The sequence below is a fragment of the Brachionichthys hirsutus genome, chromosome 6 (assembly GCF_040956055.1).
Source record: "Brachionichthys hirsutus isolate HB-005 chromosome 6, CSIRO-AGI_Bhir_v1, whole genome shotgun sequence".
Taxonomy (NCBI): Eukaryota; Metazoa; Chordata; class Actinopteri; order Lophiiformes; family Brachionichthyidae; genus Brachionichthys; species Brachionichthys hirsutus.
The window spans coordinates 1221880-1239563 of record NC_090902.1 but is presented as its reverse complement, the minus strand read 5'-3'; the positions used below and the strand labels follow the sequence as shown (position 1 = coordinate 1239563).

The 17684-nt window shown below is 53.6% G+C and overlaps 2 protein-coding genes across 2 annotated transcripts; both read right to left on the bottom strand.

Moving 5' to 3' along the window:
* Nucleotides 1–1652: 1652 nt before the first annotated feature.
* Nucleotides 1653–5814, bottom strand: hopx (HOP homeobox). Its single transcript, XM_068740537.1, has 2 exons — nucleotides 5642–5814; nucleotides 1653–2685 (listed from the first exon to the last, which is right to left on the bottom strand). Exons 1-2 carry the CDS (start codon nucleotides 5789–5791, stop codon nucleotides 2608–2610), a joined length of 228 nt encoding a protein of 75 aa, XP_068596638.1. The 5' UTR covers nucleotides 5792–5814; the 3' UTR covers nucleotides 1653–2607.
* Nucleotides 5815–7926: 2112 nt separating this feature from the next.
* On the bottom strand, nucleotides 7927–17390 carry sec24b (SEC24 homolog B, COPII coat complex component). Its single transcript, XM_068740131.1, has 23 exons — nucleotides 17156–17390; nucleotides 16760–16912; nucleotides 16192–16317; nucleotides 14336–14419; nucleotides 14089–14249; nucleotides 13830–14014; nucleotides 13648–13750; nucleotides 13259–13385; nucleotides 13060–13169; nucleotides 12864–12976; nucleotides 12660–12778; nucleotides 12519–12574; nucleotides 12220–12426; nucleotides 11712–11835; nucleotides 11456–11614; nucleotides 11202–11375; nucleotides 10985–11095; nucleotides 10719–10894; nucleotides 10020–10157; nucleotides 9806–9910; nucleotides 9312–9404; nucleotides 9043–9146; nucleotides 7927–8575 (listed from the first exon to the last, which is right to left on the bottom strand). Exons 1-23 carry the CDS (start codon nucleotides 17277–17279, stop codon nucleotides 8461–8463), a joined length of 2967 nt encoding a protein of 988 aa, XP_068596232.1. The 5' UTR covers nucleotides 17280–17390; the 3' UTR covers nucleotides 7927–8460.
* Between the last annotated feature and the right edge of the window lie 294 nt (nucleotides 17391–17684).

Sequence of the window (17684 nt, the reverse complement as noted above, 5' to 3'; positions counted from 1 at the left end):
GACCCGAGCCGGATCCATCCGGCTTGGTTTGGACCGGCGTGAGGGGGGGGGGGGGGGGGGGGGTTGATCCCACAGCTCATTAAGGGGATAATCTGGGATTAGCCTGTTGATATCCTGAGCCGGATGTTTCTCATTTCTCTTTCCTGGTACGATGGGCGTCGCCAAAACGCCGATCTATCAATCAGTGCTCCCTTCAATTCATTTCTTAAATTAAGTTCCTGAATTTGTTCCAAATTTAACCCAAGAAAAAATGTGTCAAAGATTTTCATACAGAATTAACTAATGTCAAAAATAAAAACTGTATATTGTCTTGTGTTTTTTACTTACAATTAATAAATGAACAAACACTAACATTAAGTTTAGCTCTGTAGTAATTTGTGCGTCAGTGGCTCAGTGGGTTGGGCCCTGGCCTGGGAAGCAAAGAAGTCCACCCCCTCCCGGGTTCGAGTCCCAGCTCTTGTGGAATGTGGAGCATGGGCAGGTGGCTGGAGATCGCGTCTTTTCCGTTTTATTCACTTGGAACTTCATGGCTCCAGACACAAAGTGGAACGTTTCTCACAACGGTCTTTTGAGCTGTAGAGTTTTCAGAACTCCGTCTGAGCGTGTGATGTGTGTATCTAACCCGAGTTCTATCTAAATCCAAGTTTTATCTAAACCCGAGTTTTATCTAAACCCGAGTTCTATCCAAACCCGAGCTCTATCTAAACCCGAGGTTTTTTTTTTAACCAGGGGGAAGTTCCGCGAGCAGTCTGAAATCTCAACGTAGTGACGTAGTGACGCTACGCGGTACGTCTCCGGAAGAGGAAGTACAGCGAGCACTCCAAGTTGCTGAATGAATGAATATATTTATTAGATAGAATGTTAGAGTACAAGTACAGTCACACAGTAGCATGTATTGCAGTACAAGTACAGTCAAACATCCTGTCTAAGAGGAGCATTTCCAAAAAGCCCTTCCGGTCTTGTTTCCGTTGACAGTCCTTCGTACATAAATCATCCACATTTAACAATACGTGCTCCGAGGGGAAGCTCAGTTACCGAAAAAACTAAACGTGGTGAAATATGTACCGCTGTGTGTAGATCTCATTAACTAAATACGCGTTATAATACTTCAATCTTTTGTTCAGAATCAGCTACTTTATCACCGGGAACCGACACGACTTCTCCCCGCAGCTCCACGGAGCACAGGCAAGCATGAGCGACGAAACTGGACGGTGATTGGATAAATGCTGGGCTTTGTCCCGCCCATCAGCGTCTCCGGGGCATGATGATTGGATGATCTGTCTGAGGCCATTTTGAAAGACAGTGAAATAAGCGAACCAGCTAGCTTAAAACACACGAAGCATTTTACGTGTTTCATTCGGAGACTTTACGGATAAGCGACTTTGTGTTTGTTAAAAGCGACTAACGTTGTGTAACATTTATGATTTAAGCCAGAACTAAATGAACTTCCCTCATTTGGCGGCGCACTCCAAACCAAAACAAACACGGGAGAGGGCGGGACTTCCCCTCCGGCTTTGTCCAATCGACGAGCTGACGCTGCTCTGAAAGTTCGCCTCTCGTTAGAAACCACAGTGTGAAAGCAGACCTTTCATAAATTACAAATGCAACAATGAAAAATAGCATGGACGGAGACTGAAAAAAAAAAACCCGGTCTAGTAGTAACTATTAACTTTTAATTAATAGTAAGAACAATGATCAAATAAACAGACAAGTCAAACAAATCCGAATATTAGGTACCTAACAAACATTTTGAGGGCACATGTGACCCTCTTGTCCACACAAATAACAAATTAGCTTCTTCCCAATGTTATAATGCTATTTTAATCATAAACTACTTTATGTTTAGAATAACATTTTAATTAAAAACGGATCCAGATGTAACTGGGACGTGAAACTGAGTCTCTGCTCACATCCACACAATGAACGCTCGTGATTAGTCCACTCACATGTCCTCCAGGTCCACGGCGCTGGACATGTCCCAGCATGAGAGAGGTTTCAGGACAACAGCAGCAGCTTCCGGTGGCGTCCAATGGCGTCCAACGGCATCCATCAGCGTCCAGCGGCGTCCAACGGCGTCCAGCGGCGTCCAACGGCGTCCAACGGCGTCCAACGGCGTCCAGCAGCGTCCAACGGCATCCAGCGGCGTCCACCGGCGTCCAGCGGTGTCCAACGGCGTCCAGCGGCGTCCAGCGGCGTCCACCGGCGTCCAGCGGCGTCCAGCGGCGTCCACCGGCGTCCAGCGGCATCCAGCGGCATCCAGCGGCATCCATTGTTATCTCAGCGCTTCCCGCAAACAACCCGGCATCCGGCCAACGCTCCCCGCTGACAGACCTGCATGTAAACAGACAGAAAACAAACGCACCCAGGCCACACCCTCCTAAACTCCGCCCTGCTTCTTCTGTGAAACCGAAGCAGAGACGCATTTTAATGTATAATAAGTTTATTTCTGTAAACATGGCAACAATATCGGCAAAAAGAAACAAACACCTTCACGTTCCATACAGTACGTCAAAATAGCTTCACAGATATACAAAAAGAGGCGGAGTCGTTGCAGGAGGGGGGCAGGAGGGCCAGTTTGGGAACCCGAACCGGGTCAGAACTTCAGCGTCAGTCGAACACCGAGCCCTCTTGGCATGGAAGACCCTCGTCCCGCCTCCACTGGATGTTTCTCTGCTTGAACCATTTCTGAAGGAGGCAGAGAAGGAGAAGGAGACAGGAGGAGGTGTTAAAGCGGGTTCCATGAAGGAGAAGGGGACAGGAGGAGGTGTTAAAGCGGGTTCCATGAAGGAGAAGGGGACAGGAGGAGGTGTTAAAGCGGGTTCCATGAGGAGAAGGGGACAGGAGGAGGTGTTAAAGCGGGTTCCATGAGGAGAAGGGGACAGGAGGAGGTGTTAAAGCGGGTTCCATGAGGAGAAGGGGACAGGAGGAGGTGTTAAAGCGGGTTCCATGAGGAGAAGGGGACAGGAGGAGGTGTTAAAGCGGGTTCCATGAAGGAGAAGGGGACAGGAGGAGGTGTTAAAGCGGGTTCCATGAAGGAGAAGGAGACAGGAGGAGGTGTTAAAGCGGGTTCCATGAGGAGAAGGAGACAGGAGGAGGTGTTAAAGCGGGTTCCATGAAGGAGAAGGAGACAGGAGGAGGTGTTAAAGCGGGTTCCATGAAGGAGAAGGGGACAGGAGGAGGTGTTAAAGCGGGTTCCATGAAGGAGAAGGGGACAGGAGGAGGTGTTAAAGCGGGTTCCATGAGAAGAAGGGGACAGGAAGAGGTGTTAAAGCGGGTTCCATGAAGATCCATCTTCAGATTATTATACACCAGCAGTTTTTCCGTAATCCTGCTAACAAACAAACACCAACAAAAGCAGATTCTCGCGTTCCCAAACCAAATCCTGAATATTCGGAGCGCCGGCTGCTCCCAGTATTCTCCTAAAGCCATATTCCATGCTCGCGTAAATGTTTTCGCTGACTCATCCCGGCGGCGACCCCGGCAGACAAAAGTCTGCATCCATCCCCCCCCCCCCCCCCCCCCCCGATCCTGTGATCCAGATCCCGCAGAACGCTGCTGCCATAGCAACAGTTCAACAGTTCAAAGCAACGCCCCGTGACCGGGCCCATCGCTGTTTTGCTGCTCGGTGTTGTTAAGGGATTCAAAACAATGCTGACATCATGTTGGACTCCGCTAGGGGGGGGGGGGGGGGGGGGGGGTGTTTGGGGTTGGTGCCGGCCCGGAGCCACGGGGGCCCCGGAGGAGGCGGTCTCCACATTCCCTGAGAACACATGAGATTCCCATTTGCAATTTGAGAAATGAGAAACTCAAGTCGATTCGAGCTGGACTCATCTCACGGAGCTCACTTCTCTCATCCCGGGAATGCTCAAATGTTCCCGTTTTCATTCCTGCGGCTTCGGAGGTTCAGTCTTTGGAATCTGCCGGTTTCCACTCCGTGTTTTTGAACGGAAGTCGGCTGATTTGAATGTTTTGTTTGGGACGTCTCGTATTAAAGACGTTCTGAAGTCGCTGCTCTGGAACGATTAGTCGTCCTGCCGGAGCGCACAATGGATGACGCAACACGCCCCCTTCAAACGGCTCGCCGCCTGCCTTTATGTTCCCGACGGAAAACAAATCAGGCGTTCCGTGAAAGGAAACGTCCACAGGGGACGGAGCCCACGACAAATGAGCCGGGGAGTGGGAGCAGGAAGCAAAGGGAAGGGAAGGGAAGGGAAGGGAAGGGAAGCCAGGAGCACGAACATCAGCAGGCCCTTTCGCGAGGGGGCGGAGCCTCAGCTCACCCCGCCCAGGTTGTTCCAGCAGCTCTGGAAGCGATGAATGGAAGCAGTCATGAAGAGGAACCGGGCAGCAGCGCCCCACTCCCAACTGGATCTCCACCGTCCACACGGTGATCTGGATCAGAACCAGGAGGTTCTAATCCATAAATGGGTTTAATGTTAAAATGTAATATTTGTTCCTGACCTCATTCTGGATCAGAACCAGAATGAGGATCTAATCCAGAATGAGGATCTGATCCAGAATGAGGATCTGATCCAGAATGAGGATCTGATCCAGAATGAGGATCTGATCCAGAATGAGGTCAGGAACAAATATTACAACATATTAACACTAAAACATCAACAATTTAGAACCTTTTGATGATGAAGCATCAAGTGAATCCTGCGTAGTTCTGTAATCACCTGAAACGCGTCTGGCCGGAATCCCTCCCCCCCCCTGTGATGTCACAGAGGGGGAACGCTGCAAGGCGCCACACCTGAGTAACGTAGACGATCGCGGCGTTCTCTTTTGTGCAAACACTGGAATCTAGACGAACCGGTTCGTGGAGTTCAGCAGGAAAACCCGTGACGAGCCGCTCAGCTATGAGCGTGAGATGTGGACAGGTGAAACGAAAGGGGGGCGGGGGGGGGGGGGGTCACGCCACCGGTTCTCCTGCCAGATCCTGAAGGTTCCCAGGTGAAGGAGGATGGAACGCCGGGAGCTGTTCCGGAATGCTGCTGAAGGTGCTGCTTATCTCTGACGGCTCACATCTGGACCCGGACGGGACTTTACAGAACCGGGACATTCCTCGGATAGAGGGGGGGGGGGGGGGTAAACTCACAGCCTCGTTCCTAATTAGGACTCTTGCTGTTTTAATCCTTTTTTATTTTCCTGAAGAAACATCCGAACATTTTCTTGTTTTAGTTTCTAAGCAGATTAATAAAAAAAATAAAAAATGGCTCGAAATAAGTAAATACCAAATTTAAAGGTTTTTGTGTCTCGTTAAGGCTAATTAAATATTCATAAATCCACGTCTTATATTTAAAATGGAAGGTTACAGGTCACTGCTTCCAGAATATTCAGGGCGCCGCCCACAAACATTATATCACCAATCACAGCGGTCTGGAGAAACGGCCACGCCCTCCCCATTGGAGAACAAACAAACAAACAACCCCCCCCCAGGTGTCACGTGACAGATTTACAGTCCGGTTTCCACAAACAATCATAAACTGAGTCTGAGATTACAGATTAGATTAGATTAGTCCTGCATTTATGTAAACTTAAAATGTATTATTTATTCCCTCCAACCGGATTGATGGTGAATGAAATCCTCTCTCGCTTTTTAAAGTCCTTCAGAAACATGAACGAATCAAACTTTACGCACCTCCGTCTCCTCCTCCGACAGCCTGCACTCCGCCGCGATCAGCATGAGATCCACGTCACTGGGATGCCTCCCGAACTTAACGAAACTCTCCTCCAGGACCTTCAGCTGCTCCTCCGACAGGCTCGGGGGTCCCCGCGGCTCCGCAGCCATCGCCCAGGTCCAACAGCTCGGCTTGACGCGCTGCCTCTGCGCAAGGAGCGGCTGGGAGGCGTGCGTGCGTGCGTGCGTGCGTGCGTGCGGCGGGGCGCGTGGGCGGAGGAGCGCGCTCACTGGTGGATCCGCTGGAGTGTGCGTGGTGGTTTTACTACTGTCAACAGTGACGCCCCCGCCCCCCCAAGCAGCCCGGGGTTTTTGGAAATGATTTATCCCTGGACATTTTTATCAGAAAATTTCAGAAATTCAAAACTCCCTTACAGGAGTTGATTTTTGGAAATTTAAAAAATGTAAATTTTCAGCACTGAAACCCATAATTTGATCGTATAATCCACGTTTAAACTATCCATCACCCTTTGGGGGGGGGGGGGGGGGGTCTTAAATTTGAAAATTCTTATTCAAACCCTTTAATTGATGCATTTTTATCTTTTCCAAAACCCTTCAGCATCCAGATGTGTTGAAAACGGCCTAAAATCCTGAAATCTGCATAAAAAGTGATTTAGTTTAACTTTCAGATGAAAGATTTAGAGAATAAAAAGTACAAATAGAGACAACCGGTGAGGAATGTGATGATGAAGACGATCAGATGTGAAAACAGTTTTATCTTGTTACCTTCTGGAAAGTGTGAATTCCTTTGTGTCAATTCTTAGAAATGAAAATCAACTTTAAATTAGAACTAAATCTAATACAGGATCTCACCTTTCCTCCTTGATGCGAAGAATAAAAGCGTTTCCCTCGGGAGGCTTTTATTTTGGTAACAGGCGTTCCTAAAGTTGACAGAAACAATCAGAGACGCGACGGAGACGGCGGGTCGATGGATTCCTTTTACCGGAGGCGTGTTAGAAATAGACAATCGCAGCGAGTGTTTGCGTCTCCTGGATAAGACGGATGAAGACACCAACCCGTGACCTTTAACCTCCGGCCAGAACGGGACGAGATGAAGAGTCTGCCGGATGCAACGGCAGCCCATCGGCGAATGAACAAGTAAGGGGGCTGCCGTCTTTGTGGGACCGCCGATTGAGACAAAAGAGGCTCGCGAGATTCTTCTTATCGTGTCAGGACAGGACCGGGACATTTGTGAGTTCTGAAGGGCCGGAGAAAGGTCAACGAGGCGACCCCCAAAGACTGAAAGAGCCAAACAGGAAGTGTTAAAGCCGCGTTTGCAGGAAGGGTTTCCCTCCTTTTAGATCCGCTCATGCAACCCGGAGGAAATGGAAGCAAGGCCTCCTCAACGAAACTCCCCGGCTGAGTCGCGCTACCTGCGGGTCAAGTTGAGGACACGTCTGAGGAGGAACGTCCATCATAATAAACTCTCCTTTTCTTCCTCCCGACAGCTGAAAGGCTCCACCAGGAGGCGGACGGCTGAATCGAGCTGCAGCAAAGCTGAACAAACATCAGTGTTTGCTCCTCTCAGAGCGTCCTGGTGACAAACGGACGCGCAGAGAGACCAAAGCGCGGAAGACCGTCCGGCAGACAGGTGATACGAGGCGGGGCTTTTATCGTTTAGGTCGCGGGGCGGCCAAACTCCGGAGCCACACGTCACGAACACAACGATAAACCTGCAGGAAACAAAACACGCAAACACGGAAGGGTAAGAACGAGGTGCACGAAGTCCTTCTCTGAGCCCCAAACCGAAATAGTTAATCCCAACGACGACGACAAAAAAGACGTTTATTCTGCGTCACGGCTGCGAGAGACTATCTGGAGTGTTTCCGGCGTAACAATGCCCCATTGTTCGGGGACAGGAGAGTGGACAGTCTCACGGAAACTCCCACAGACCAGAGACAGATAAGCTCCGAGTGCACGAGACGGGAGCCGCAACTGTGACGACGTGGGAGGGGGGAGGGGGGACTCAGCCGACTGCCAAATGAACATTCTGTTGGATATTTTCTTTGCAGATGATGCAGGAGTATTCCACCGAAGCCACGTGATGAAAAACGGAGAACACTTTGTCTGTCGGGTGAAATAAAAGAGTTCACTGAACGAATCAGATCTGAAGCTTAGAGAAACAAACAAACGTCATTTTTAAAACTAAAACGTTCATAAAACACGATTTTTTTATCCTGCACCGCGCTTTTACTTTCAAAAGGAGACGTTGAGAATGGGCTCGCCACATGAAACAAACGACGGTCGTGGTTTTATTTCTTTATTTAACAAGCCGGTTCACACACATAAAAGACTCTTCGGGAGTTACAAAGTTAAACAAATGAAAGTGAGTTTGAAGTTTGATCTGATCACACAGTGGGCAGGGCGGAGTCCCATCAGGGGCGGAGACGGCGCTCGCCATCCAACCGCCGTCCCGTTATCGCTCTGTTCCACAGACGGCCGTCCACAAGCCGCTCAAGCGAAGACATGATGGAAAAAAAAAAAGACGAGAAGGGACGGCGGCTTCTGGCGTCCGACGGATTTAAAATCGTCTCAAAAATGACACCGAGGAGTTAGGAAGGGAAATAAATACAAAGGAAAAGCAAAGAAAACAGCGCTAGCTACGCGTGCGGATCACAAAAAATCGAATCCGAGCGGATCCGATCCGACCCACATCGCTAAAACTGGTCCGAAGCACCGCCGGCCGGCCGCCATTGGCCGGTGCTCGTCGTCACACCGCGAGGCCCGATAGTCCCGTGTGAATCTAGCGTGTGGCGGTTGTCTCTGTGTGACGGGGGGGCCTACTTGGACACCTGCTGCTGAATGTGTTGCAGGAAGTCGTGGTAGGAAGACGCCGACTCCGACCGATCCTCCACCAGGTGCTGGGAGAAAGCGCTTCGAGCTGAAGCATCCTCCCTGGAGGAGGAAGAGGAAAAAGACGTTTCAGGAGGAGCCGGATGTTTCAAACGACTTCCGTCCTCCGCATCCAACGTGTGCCGTAAACATGTGGTTGGGCAACAAAGGAGCAGACAGGAAGCGGGAAACAATGCGTCCCCTGTGGACGCCTTCAGCGTCGCACCTTCCTGCTTTCTAGACGTTTAACCGGAAATATTTTCCTGCCAACCGAGACCCGGATTCCAGTTTAACGTGAAACCGGCCCCGCCCTGTTTGTGGGCGGATCATTTAGTCATAAGATACATAAACCGAAACAGCTCGTATTCAAAAACGCCGTTCCTGCCTCGCTCCATTTCCTGTCCGCCTCTCCCTTTCAAAATAAGATCAACCCGTTCAGGAGCTCATGATCAATGGTTCAGCAAGAACGTTTAGGATGAAGCAATCCTCCCTAAGCACACGAGAAGTCGGATGCTAATCCAGACGCTTACTTGACGACGTGGATCACGGAGCTGAAGGCTCTGTTTTCCTGCAGCCAGTCCAGGAACGCTCGCACTCGCTCGGAAAGAGGAGTCTCCAACTCGGGAATGTGACTCTTATGAAAGGAAAGAGAGGAGAAGGGGAACGCGTTTCAGACGGGATAGCGGCGGCTCGTTCTGCTTCGCAGCTTCCCCACCCAGAACCGCTCACGTTCACGCTTTGAAACGACAGACATGGCATTCTAAAAACGCGGTTGTGTGTCGGAGGTCATCTTACGGACCATGTCGGGGGGGACTGAAGCGTAGTTGGGGCAGCCCAGAACGTCCCGGACAAACGTCTCACTGCAGCATCCACCGATCCACAGATAAAACACCTGCAGAGACGGAGACGGAGACATCGATGCAGAGTCCTGAATTATTCAGGCGTGACTTAAAAGCCTCAGAAACATCCGGAAGCCGATTAGGAGCTGCATGTTGTTCAAGGCGGAGTGAAGAACGATTCTCATATTACTTTATATTGATATTAAAACGTGTGTGTGTGTTTAGGTGTGTGTGTTCACATCTAAGACACGCCAAGATATTTACTATTATATAAACTATTTTCAATTAACTCCCTAAAATGCTTTCCTTTCTGGATTCTACGATTGTTTGGAGAGTAAAAAGTCCTTAATTTAAATTATGCTACAATTAAGCTTCTGTTTCTTAAAATAAACCAGATTAGAGGCAACAGAAGAGAAACCCTGCAGAGTTCTGAGTAAAGAAGGTGAACGCTTACGTGTCCAGAGTCCAGGAGGAAGGCGCCATCCCTGCTCAGCGTCTCGGCGGACAGGCGGAGGAGCGGCGGCTGGGGAACCACCGCGTCGTTCAGGTGCAGCGCCCCCTGCAGGTGTGACGCAGACGACGCAATGTTGACAGCTTGCGTTTTAACCGCTTACATTGAATTCCTGACCCGTGAAGCCCAACCGGGTCCGGTCCCGTCCGCGTCCTACCTTGTCAGACATGTTGTCCAGCCGGTACAGGTCCGGGTGGACCATCCGCATCACCTGCTGCAACGGCTGCATCTTGAACTCACACATGGCGAAGACGCGCTCGTCCAGCCGCGTGCTGGTGCCGGTCCGCAGCGCTCTCTGGAGAGAGACGAAAATGTTTTCGTCCTTTGATGACGTCGCAGCGGTTTGTCGGCTTCGCCGCCGCCGCCGGGCGGGACGCCGCTCGACCGCCACGTGACACGAGATGGTTTGAAACACAAGTCTTAAGTAGAAATGTAGCAAAAAGTGTATGTCTGCTAGCATTTCGAGCTCAGAAGCGTGAATGAATGATCCAGAAACACGATCTTTGTCTCCCGGATCGACTGGAATCAGGATCGTGTTTCGCTATGAAGCTCCGGAGGTTTCCGTGACTCGATTATTTGGTGACGGTTTTCCTTTTGGGTGCACTGCGTCTTTAAGAGAACTGCAAACAGACTCAAGTCAGACGGTGATGTCACAATTCTGACGAGTTGAGCAGGTGTGCCCCCCCCCACCCCCACCCCCCCACCCCCCGGGTGCATAGGAGCTAGTCCTGGCTGGATGAAGGCGGCCGCTGAACGGCGTTTGTTAGTTAGATGACAGAACACCTTTAAATGGCGTAACAGTGAGGAAGAGGAGGAGGAAGAGGAGGAGGACTGGCCGTTCTAATTATGGTCGAACCTGTTTGAGCAGCGCGAGGATGTAAACGGGAAAGAGGCGCATGGCGGCCGGGACCACGAGGCCGGACTGCTGCAGGTTGGACACGTTGCTCCTGTAGGCGCCGACCATGTCCACCGCCGCGTTCACCAGGGCGTCCCGAGCGTCCGACAGGTTGGACGACACCGACCGGTCGATTGCTGAAGAAGCAGAGCGGAAAGCGGTGAACGGCGCCCCTCGAGGACGAGGCGGAAAGCGTCGCTGCGCCCCGAGCTGATTCCAGGACGCACCCATGTTGGCGAGCAGACAAGTGATGGCCTGAACATCAGCGCCAGCGTAGACGTCGCTCAGCTGGCTGACGACCGGCAGACACAGAGTGTGGACCCGGATTCTTCTTTTCCCTGAAGGGGGGGGGGGCAGGACAAACGAGAGACAAGGAGAACCGCTAAACGTTGAATCAGACCGGCCCCAGCAGGCGAGGGGTTAACGGTCCCCGTGTTTGCGTACCTTTGCTGGAGGTGTAGAGCAGCGCGGCCTGGAAGCACGCCAGAGACGAGTCCGCCAGAGTGTCCTCGATGGACATCTGGACGGCAAAGGCGGAGTCCGGGTTCACGTTGGCCAGCGACAGCAGGTCGGTGGAGCGGACGAAGAAGTTACCGTGGAAGGTGTGGATGGACAGACCTGAGCGGAGGCAGGGGGGGGTGAGGGGGGGTGAGGGGGGGGTGAGCAGGGCGCCCTCGCCCCGAGGCAACGCCCGCTACCTTTGGTGCATCGTATCCTCATGACCGCCTCGAAGCCGATCTTCCTGCCGAGGTAGCGCTTCAGGTCGCTCTGGAACTTCTCCAGCTGCGCCGGGTTGTGGACGTGATGGAAGGAGGGATAGAAGAAGACGCTGCCGGCCGAAAACCTGGAGATGCACGCTGAAGAAGAGGAGGGGAGAACGCAGAAGGCATACGCGAGAAGTCTCCAAGTAAGATCCAGGAGGAACGCTGAGCACGGGAACGCCGGCGTTCTTACCCAGCGAGGCGAGGTCGGCGTACTGAGAGCTGAGCAGGAAAAGGTCGACCCCGACCTGCTGCCCCGAGCAGTCCAGGGACAGCTTCTTGTAGAAGTCCGTGGCCGGGCCGAGGTGCTGCACTTCCTGGGACGTCAATGAACAAAGGAAATCATCATCATCATCATCATCATCATCATCATCATCATCATCATCATCATGGAGCACACTCGTCTCGTTTTCCTGCCCAATGAATGCCGAGCAGGAAATAATTCCTGGATTGATCAGGAGGATATTTTCCTTCACTCTGAAAAGCACGGAAACCCAGAAGCAGAGACGTTCCAGGAGAACATCTGTTCCTGCTCCGGGCTTTTGGGCGTCGCCGCCGGAGCTTCTCGGCAGCTTCACTCGGATCAAAGAACGGATTCACAGTTTCGGGTTCGGGGAAACCCGGTTACGGCCGAGCAGCCGTCGTGGATCCAAAGACCAGAACCTGCAGACAGAAAGAGGAACACGCGGCCGCGCTCTCGCCTTCGTGCACGTGCGCTGGTTGGGGTCTTCCCTCGACTGCAGCGCCCCGGCGCCCAGCGTCGGCAGCTGGGTCTGGAGCACGGTGACGCGCCCCCCCGTGGGCGACATCAGCTTGAGGGCGGCCTGCAGCGCCGGGCCGAGGGCGCTGTGCGTCTCTCTGCTCTGGCTGAACATGGCTGGCAGCGACGTCAGCAGGTCCTTCACCAGCTGGAGGAAGAAACGGGGGTGGAAATGGGGGCCAAAACGGGGGCGGAAACGGGGGCCTGCGGAAGGACCCGCGCTGAGGAAGGTCCGTTTACCTCCTTGCTTTCCTTTAGATTCACCACGAGACTGTCGTGAGACGGGATGAAGATGTCTGGGAAGAGAATAAACAATATTCCTAAGACTTCCCAAATCGAAGGTTAGCGTGAATTCTGATCGACTTCGGCGAGTCGCCGTACCGTCGATGTCCGACACCACCAGCATCTGCGGCTGGGACAGTCCCTCCTGCAGGTTGTAGAAGTGGATGGTGCTGTCAAAGGTGAGGAAGCCCACCCTGGTGCGCGTATCCCCCGGCAACCTGAAGCAGGAAACAGCTCAGGTGGAAGCACGGCCGTCGCCCGAGCACGACTCAGGCGAGCGGCGGCGGCGGCGGCGGCGCTCACTTATCCATGTTCTCCAGCAGCGAGTCACAGAAGTGCCTCAGGTAGCCCGACTCCACGGCGTTGTGAGACACGTCCAGGACAAAGAGGTAGGCCGAGGGCTGGGGGGGGCGCAGCTGGAGGAACAAACACAGCAGCGTAAAGGCTCCACTGCCCCCCAGTGGGCGAGCAGCAACGCTACACGTAGCGGGCGGCTCACCATGTAGTCCGAAGAAGCGATGAACTCCACGGTGGCGTTCTGAACCTCCGGCCTCTTGTGGGGCTCGCCGTACGACCTCGTGACCGGGTTGTACATAAACTCATCCGGAACTGAACGGGGAAGGGGGGGAGGGGCACAGGATCAGCAGGAAGACTCCCTGAGCCAGCGTGAGCCCGCGGGGGGGGGGGGGGGCTCTCACCATCGTTGACCCGGTAGCAGAGGTTACACTTCCACCTGCGCTGGTCCAGGAAGGTGACGAACGGATTGATGTAGGTGCGGCAGGAGCGGCAGCGCACGATGGTGCTGGACGTGATCACCGGGAGCTGCTGCAGCGAGGAAGGAGGAGGAAGAGGAGCGGAGCGGGTACGTCAAGCCGGGGGGGGGGCTGAGGCATCAAGCCGGGGGCGTCCTAAACATTCCTCAGCTCAACTCAAAGACGGGCTTTGTTCTGGGGAGCGTCCAAACCGCCGCCCCCCCCCCCGCCCGGCTGCCGTGGTGTTCCCGGCGTGGCATCAGTTCACATCCCCGGCCGGTAACGCTTCTATAAACGCCCGGCGTGCATCAACGTGATCCGGAGCGGCTTCCTACCTGCAGGTCTCTGAAGGGGTGCAGCAGGAGGCCCAGGGGCAGCTTGGCCTTGTTGAGTAGGGCCTGGGTCTGGGGGACGCTGGACAGGGTGCACCTGAATGTCCTGGTGGAGTTCAGAGACACGGCTTGGGACATCTGCCCCACGTGGGACGTGCCGTCCAGAAACGGTAAAGGTCACTCACTGCGGGCTGCAGTTGACCTTCTTGAGTCCCGGGCTGAGATTGGGTTCGGGGGCTTCCAGGGGCCTGGGGGGCAACAGGTTCCTCTCCTGCAGCAGGTTGACCGGCCTCAGCGCCTCCACCTCCAGCTCCGGAACCCCGCTCACCCCCCCCAGGGCCGCGGAGAGCTGGGACAGGTTGGGGAACGGCTGCGGGGACGGAGGGACGCGATGAGACGGGACGAGAGTGGACAAATGTCCAAACAAGGTGACGCAGGCCTCACCTGGGAGAACTGATTGTAGCCCGGCTGGCTGTAGGGGTCAACGGAAGGGGCGGGGTCAGTGTGGGCCGGCCCCTGCTGATAGGCTGGCGGCATGCTGGGGTAACCGTAGCTACCGTAGGACCCGGTCCGGTTGGCCGTAGTGCTGGGAGGCGGCACGGCGTCTGGGTGGGACAGAGGATTCAAAAGACAATCACGCCGCTTGTTGCTAGGCGACGGGAAACATTTACATGCAAAGCTGAGCTCAGACCTGGATAGCTGCCCCCTTCCACAGAATCATAGCTGTTGGGCACCGGAGAGGCGCTGCCGGTGGAGGACGAGGAGGTGTCCCCACCTGAGAGACACACCCAGTGGACAGGAGTTAAGAGACGGAAACAGACGCAGACGACTGGAGGGGGAGATGAGGATGAGGAGAGAAGGAAAGAGAAATGAAGAAGAGCCACGGATGAAAAGAGGGAAAGACAGAAACTGTTCAGTGAGGAAGGAGCGTCTGAATCAGGCGTCCAGAGACGGAGGAGCGTCCGAATCAGGCGTCCAGAGACGGAGGAGCGTCCGAATCAGGCGTCCAGAGACGGAGACTTTAAGGGAATGTGGGTCAAACATGGCCGACCACTAATCACTAATCACTAATTTACAGCAGAAAACAGAAAAGAAATAAAAGATTTTGTCTAATTTTCTGCTGCTTCCATCAGAAATCCTATCCTGCAGATGCATTCTGGGTAATGGCTGCTGTTTTCCCACCACATGCCCAATGATTAAGAAATGGGATTTTCCAAGCAGGATTATAGAAGCAGAATTTCCGAATGAAGCCGTTAATCCGCGCCGTCTGGGAGGCGGGGCCAACGTCAGCAAACCAAGACAGGACCCGCCTCTGGCAGAGAGCTCATTGGACGGGACGGGAGCCAATCGTCTCCCACTAGAGCAGCAGCCTGGTGGATTACCTGCTCTGGACGACCAGGGCGACTCCGGGACAGATTAGCGTTCCTCCTCTTCCTCTCAAAGAGGAACAAACTCGGTGCAACTCTTTGATTCTTGGAGTAAAACTAAATAATTATCTTTTTCTTTCTAACATGGGAACGACTCGGATTGCCTGGATCCGACAGGGTCCCTCCTTTCTAATCCGGTTCCCTCATTGTGGACTTTCAGAACCGCCTCGTGCGTATTCACCCCCCGTAAACTAAAACGTTCTGAGAAAACAAGCACAATTCAGCTGCTTCACTTTAGAGGCAAAATATTTGTTACAAATTTTGACAATCAAATGTGAAAAACATTTTTTTCCTTATAATGCAAATCTCTAATGCAAATTTCATTTCTTCAGTCCGAGAAAAAGGTTTTTTTTGGTTCAGCCCTAAGTGAGACAGAATTGTCTTTAAACGTTTTAAGTCGTTGCCCTTCTGATCGGGACTTTGAAGTTCCCGTTTTGTTACACCGGATTCATATTTCGCGCTACGAACCCGTCGCACTCAGACGCCGTCTCGCTGCAGCAGAGGAGCGGCGGTTAAAGGGTTAAAGAAGCCTCCGTCTTCATTAAGGCTCCGCCCATGGGGGAACGAACAGATCTGCAAACACGTTGCAACCGCTGGGGGGCTAAATTTAAACACCTGTGGCCTCGAGGGACCGTCGGGAGCCGAACACCTGCGTGTGGGACGGTCACGGCTCAGCAGGTGGAACAAGGAACACCGAACACGTCCGAGTTCAAACACTTCAGTCCCTCTAAACCGCACCGAACGACGAACTCTCGTTTTCACGCAACATTAAAGCAAATCAACCGCTGGAGAGAAAGAGACGCCACAGAGGGACGTCTTCCGGTAACCGCGGGAACGTCCTCGCATCCCGAAGGTGCGTGGAAAAGAGCCAGACACCAGGGACGGACGGACGGACGGACGGCTTCAGGAAAGACAGGAAGGACACGTGGACAAACCCACTGACCTCACCTCGACCACAGAAAAGACGTTTAGCAACGAGAGCAAGTAAGGATGGCAGTGAGGGACAAACGACAGTGAGCGTGATGTGAGCTGGGGGGGGGGGGGCAAAAACACACTGATGTCTGAGGGAGGTCATGGGGGGGGGGGGAGCAGTGGTGAGGAGGAAAAAGCTAAAGCAGACCTGCTTCCTCATCCTCCTCCTCCTCCTCCTCCTCATCATCAGAGCCGGATGAAGAGGGGGCCGCGGTCTGACCCGCGGTCGCAGCAGAGCTAGCGCCACTATTAGCAGCGTAGCGATACTGCATGCCTGTTGGGGGGGGGGGGTACATAAGACAACCATCAGGTGTGGGCCTCTGACAGCGGACAGGCGGAGCCGACGCCCCTTTATCGCTTCAGGTAAACAGTGGTAACCACGGTTACTCAGAGGAACAACTAAACACGCGTCGGAGTTCTCATCCTCTCAACAAGAGCAGGTTGCTGGTTCCAACCCGAAAGCCTCAGATTGGTAGAGAGGCTTACACACACACACGCACACGCACACACACACACACACACGCACACTCACACGCACGCACACACACACACGCACGCACACGCACACGCGCACACGCACACACACGCACGCGCGCACACACACACACACACACACACACACACACGCACACGCACACACACGCACACACACACACACACGCACACACACACACACACACCTTTTTGTGAGCGTCGTGTTGAAATCTCAACGTTACCTTGGTTACGGTCCGGTGAGGAATGGACTGAAGTGGAGGGGTTTCCTGAGGGGGCTCGGTCTGCATCTGCGCTGCCGTCGCCGTGGGCGACCCCGCTGTAGGGGTCGTAGGTCAGAGAAGGCTGCTGCCTTTGGCCGAGCTGATGCTGGAGGACTGCGGTTTGGACCAAACGGCATTCAGGACAAACCGATCTTACGTATATCGGCTGTTTGTCTTGTGCTCAACTCAAACGCAGGTGATCAGCCGTTTAACTCTTTTAGCCACGCCCACTCAAGGTAAAGGACTTGGTGGAAAAGTACAGCGGCGTTCTGCGGACCGGTTTCTATCTTAAACATGGTGGAAGAAAGAAACATTTGAACCTGATCAGCCACAGAGAATCTAGAAATTCCCACTCACCTGTGCTTCCTTGACCATTAACCGTTGGCCCCAGGTGAGTGGGAGGAGCCACGCCGTAGCCGGACTGAGCGGCGCCGTACTGATGCAGCATGGCGCCCGTCTGGGTGGGCGTGGCTCCGGGCATGGAGGCGGAACAAAGCGTGCCGTACTGGCTGGTGCCCGGCGCAGATTGGTATGAAACTATCGGGTAGAGCGGCGCTCCGGCACCGCCGGCTGGTGCAGGTACCAACGTGGGCCGCTGCTGCTGCTGCTGGGGGGGGGGCGCTGGAGGATTAGGGTACGCCTGCTGTCCATAGCGGGATCCCGGGGGGGCATGCTGGCTGTACCGGCCATGTGATGGAGGCGCTCCTGAATACGGCTGAGAAAGGGGGACAGCGGCGCGCTGGGGGGGTGCTACGTGATGCTGAGGGAGGTGGTTGCTATGGCAATAGCTAGCGCTGTGGGCATTGTTTGTAAAAGGTGCTTTACTGGGAGCAGGTGAGGGGTAGCTCTGCTGCTGAGGGGGGGCTGCGTAGCAGCTTGTGGGGGG

Excerpts from the sequence above, each read along its gene's own strand:
- hopx (XM_068740537.1), bottom strand. The coding sequence starts at position 5,791 with ATGGCTGCGGAGCCGCGGGGACCCCCGAGCCTGTCGGAGGAGCAGCTG. Across the intron at positions 2,686-5,641 it reads TGTCGGAGGAGGAGACGGAG|AAATGGTTCAAGCAGAGAAA; the intron begins GTGCGTAAAGTT and ends TGCCTCCTTCAG.
- sec24b (XM_068740131.1), bottom strand. The coding sequence starts at position 17,279 with ATGCCCGGAGCCACGCCCACCCAGACGGGCGCCATGCTGCATCAGTAC. Across the intron at positions 16,913-17,155 it reads TAATGGTCAAGGAAGCACAG|TCCTCCAGCATCAGCTCGGC; the intron begins GTGAGTGGGAAT and ends TCCAAACCGCAG. Across the intron at positions 8,576-9,042 it reads TCCGTGATCCACGTCGTCAA|GGAGGATGCTTCAGCTCGAA; the intron begins GTAAGCGTCTGG and ends TTCCTCCTCCAG.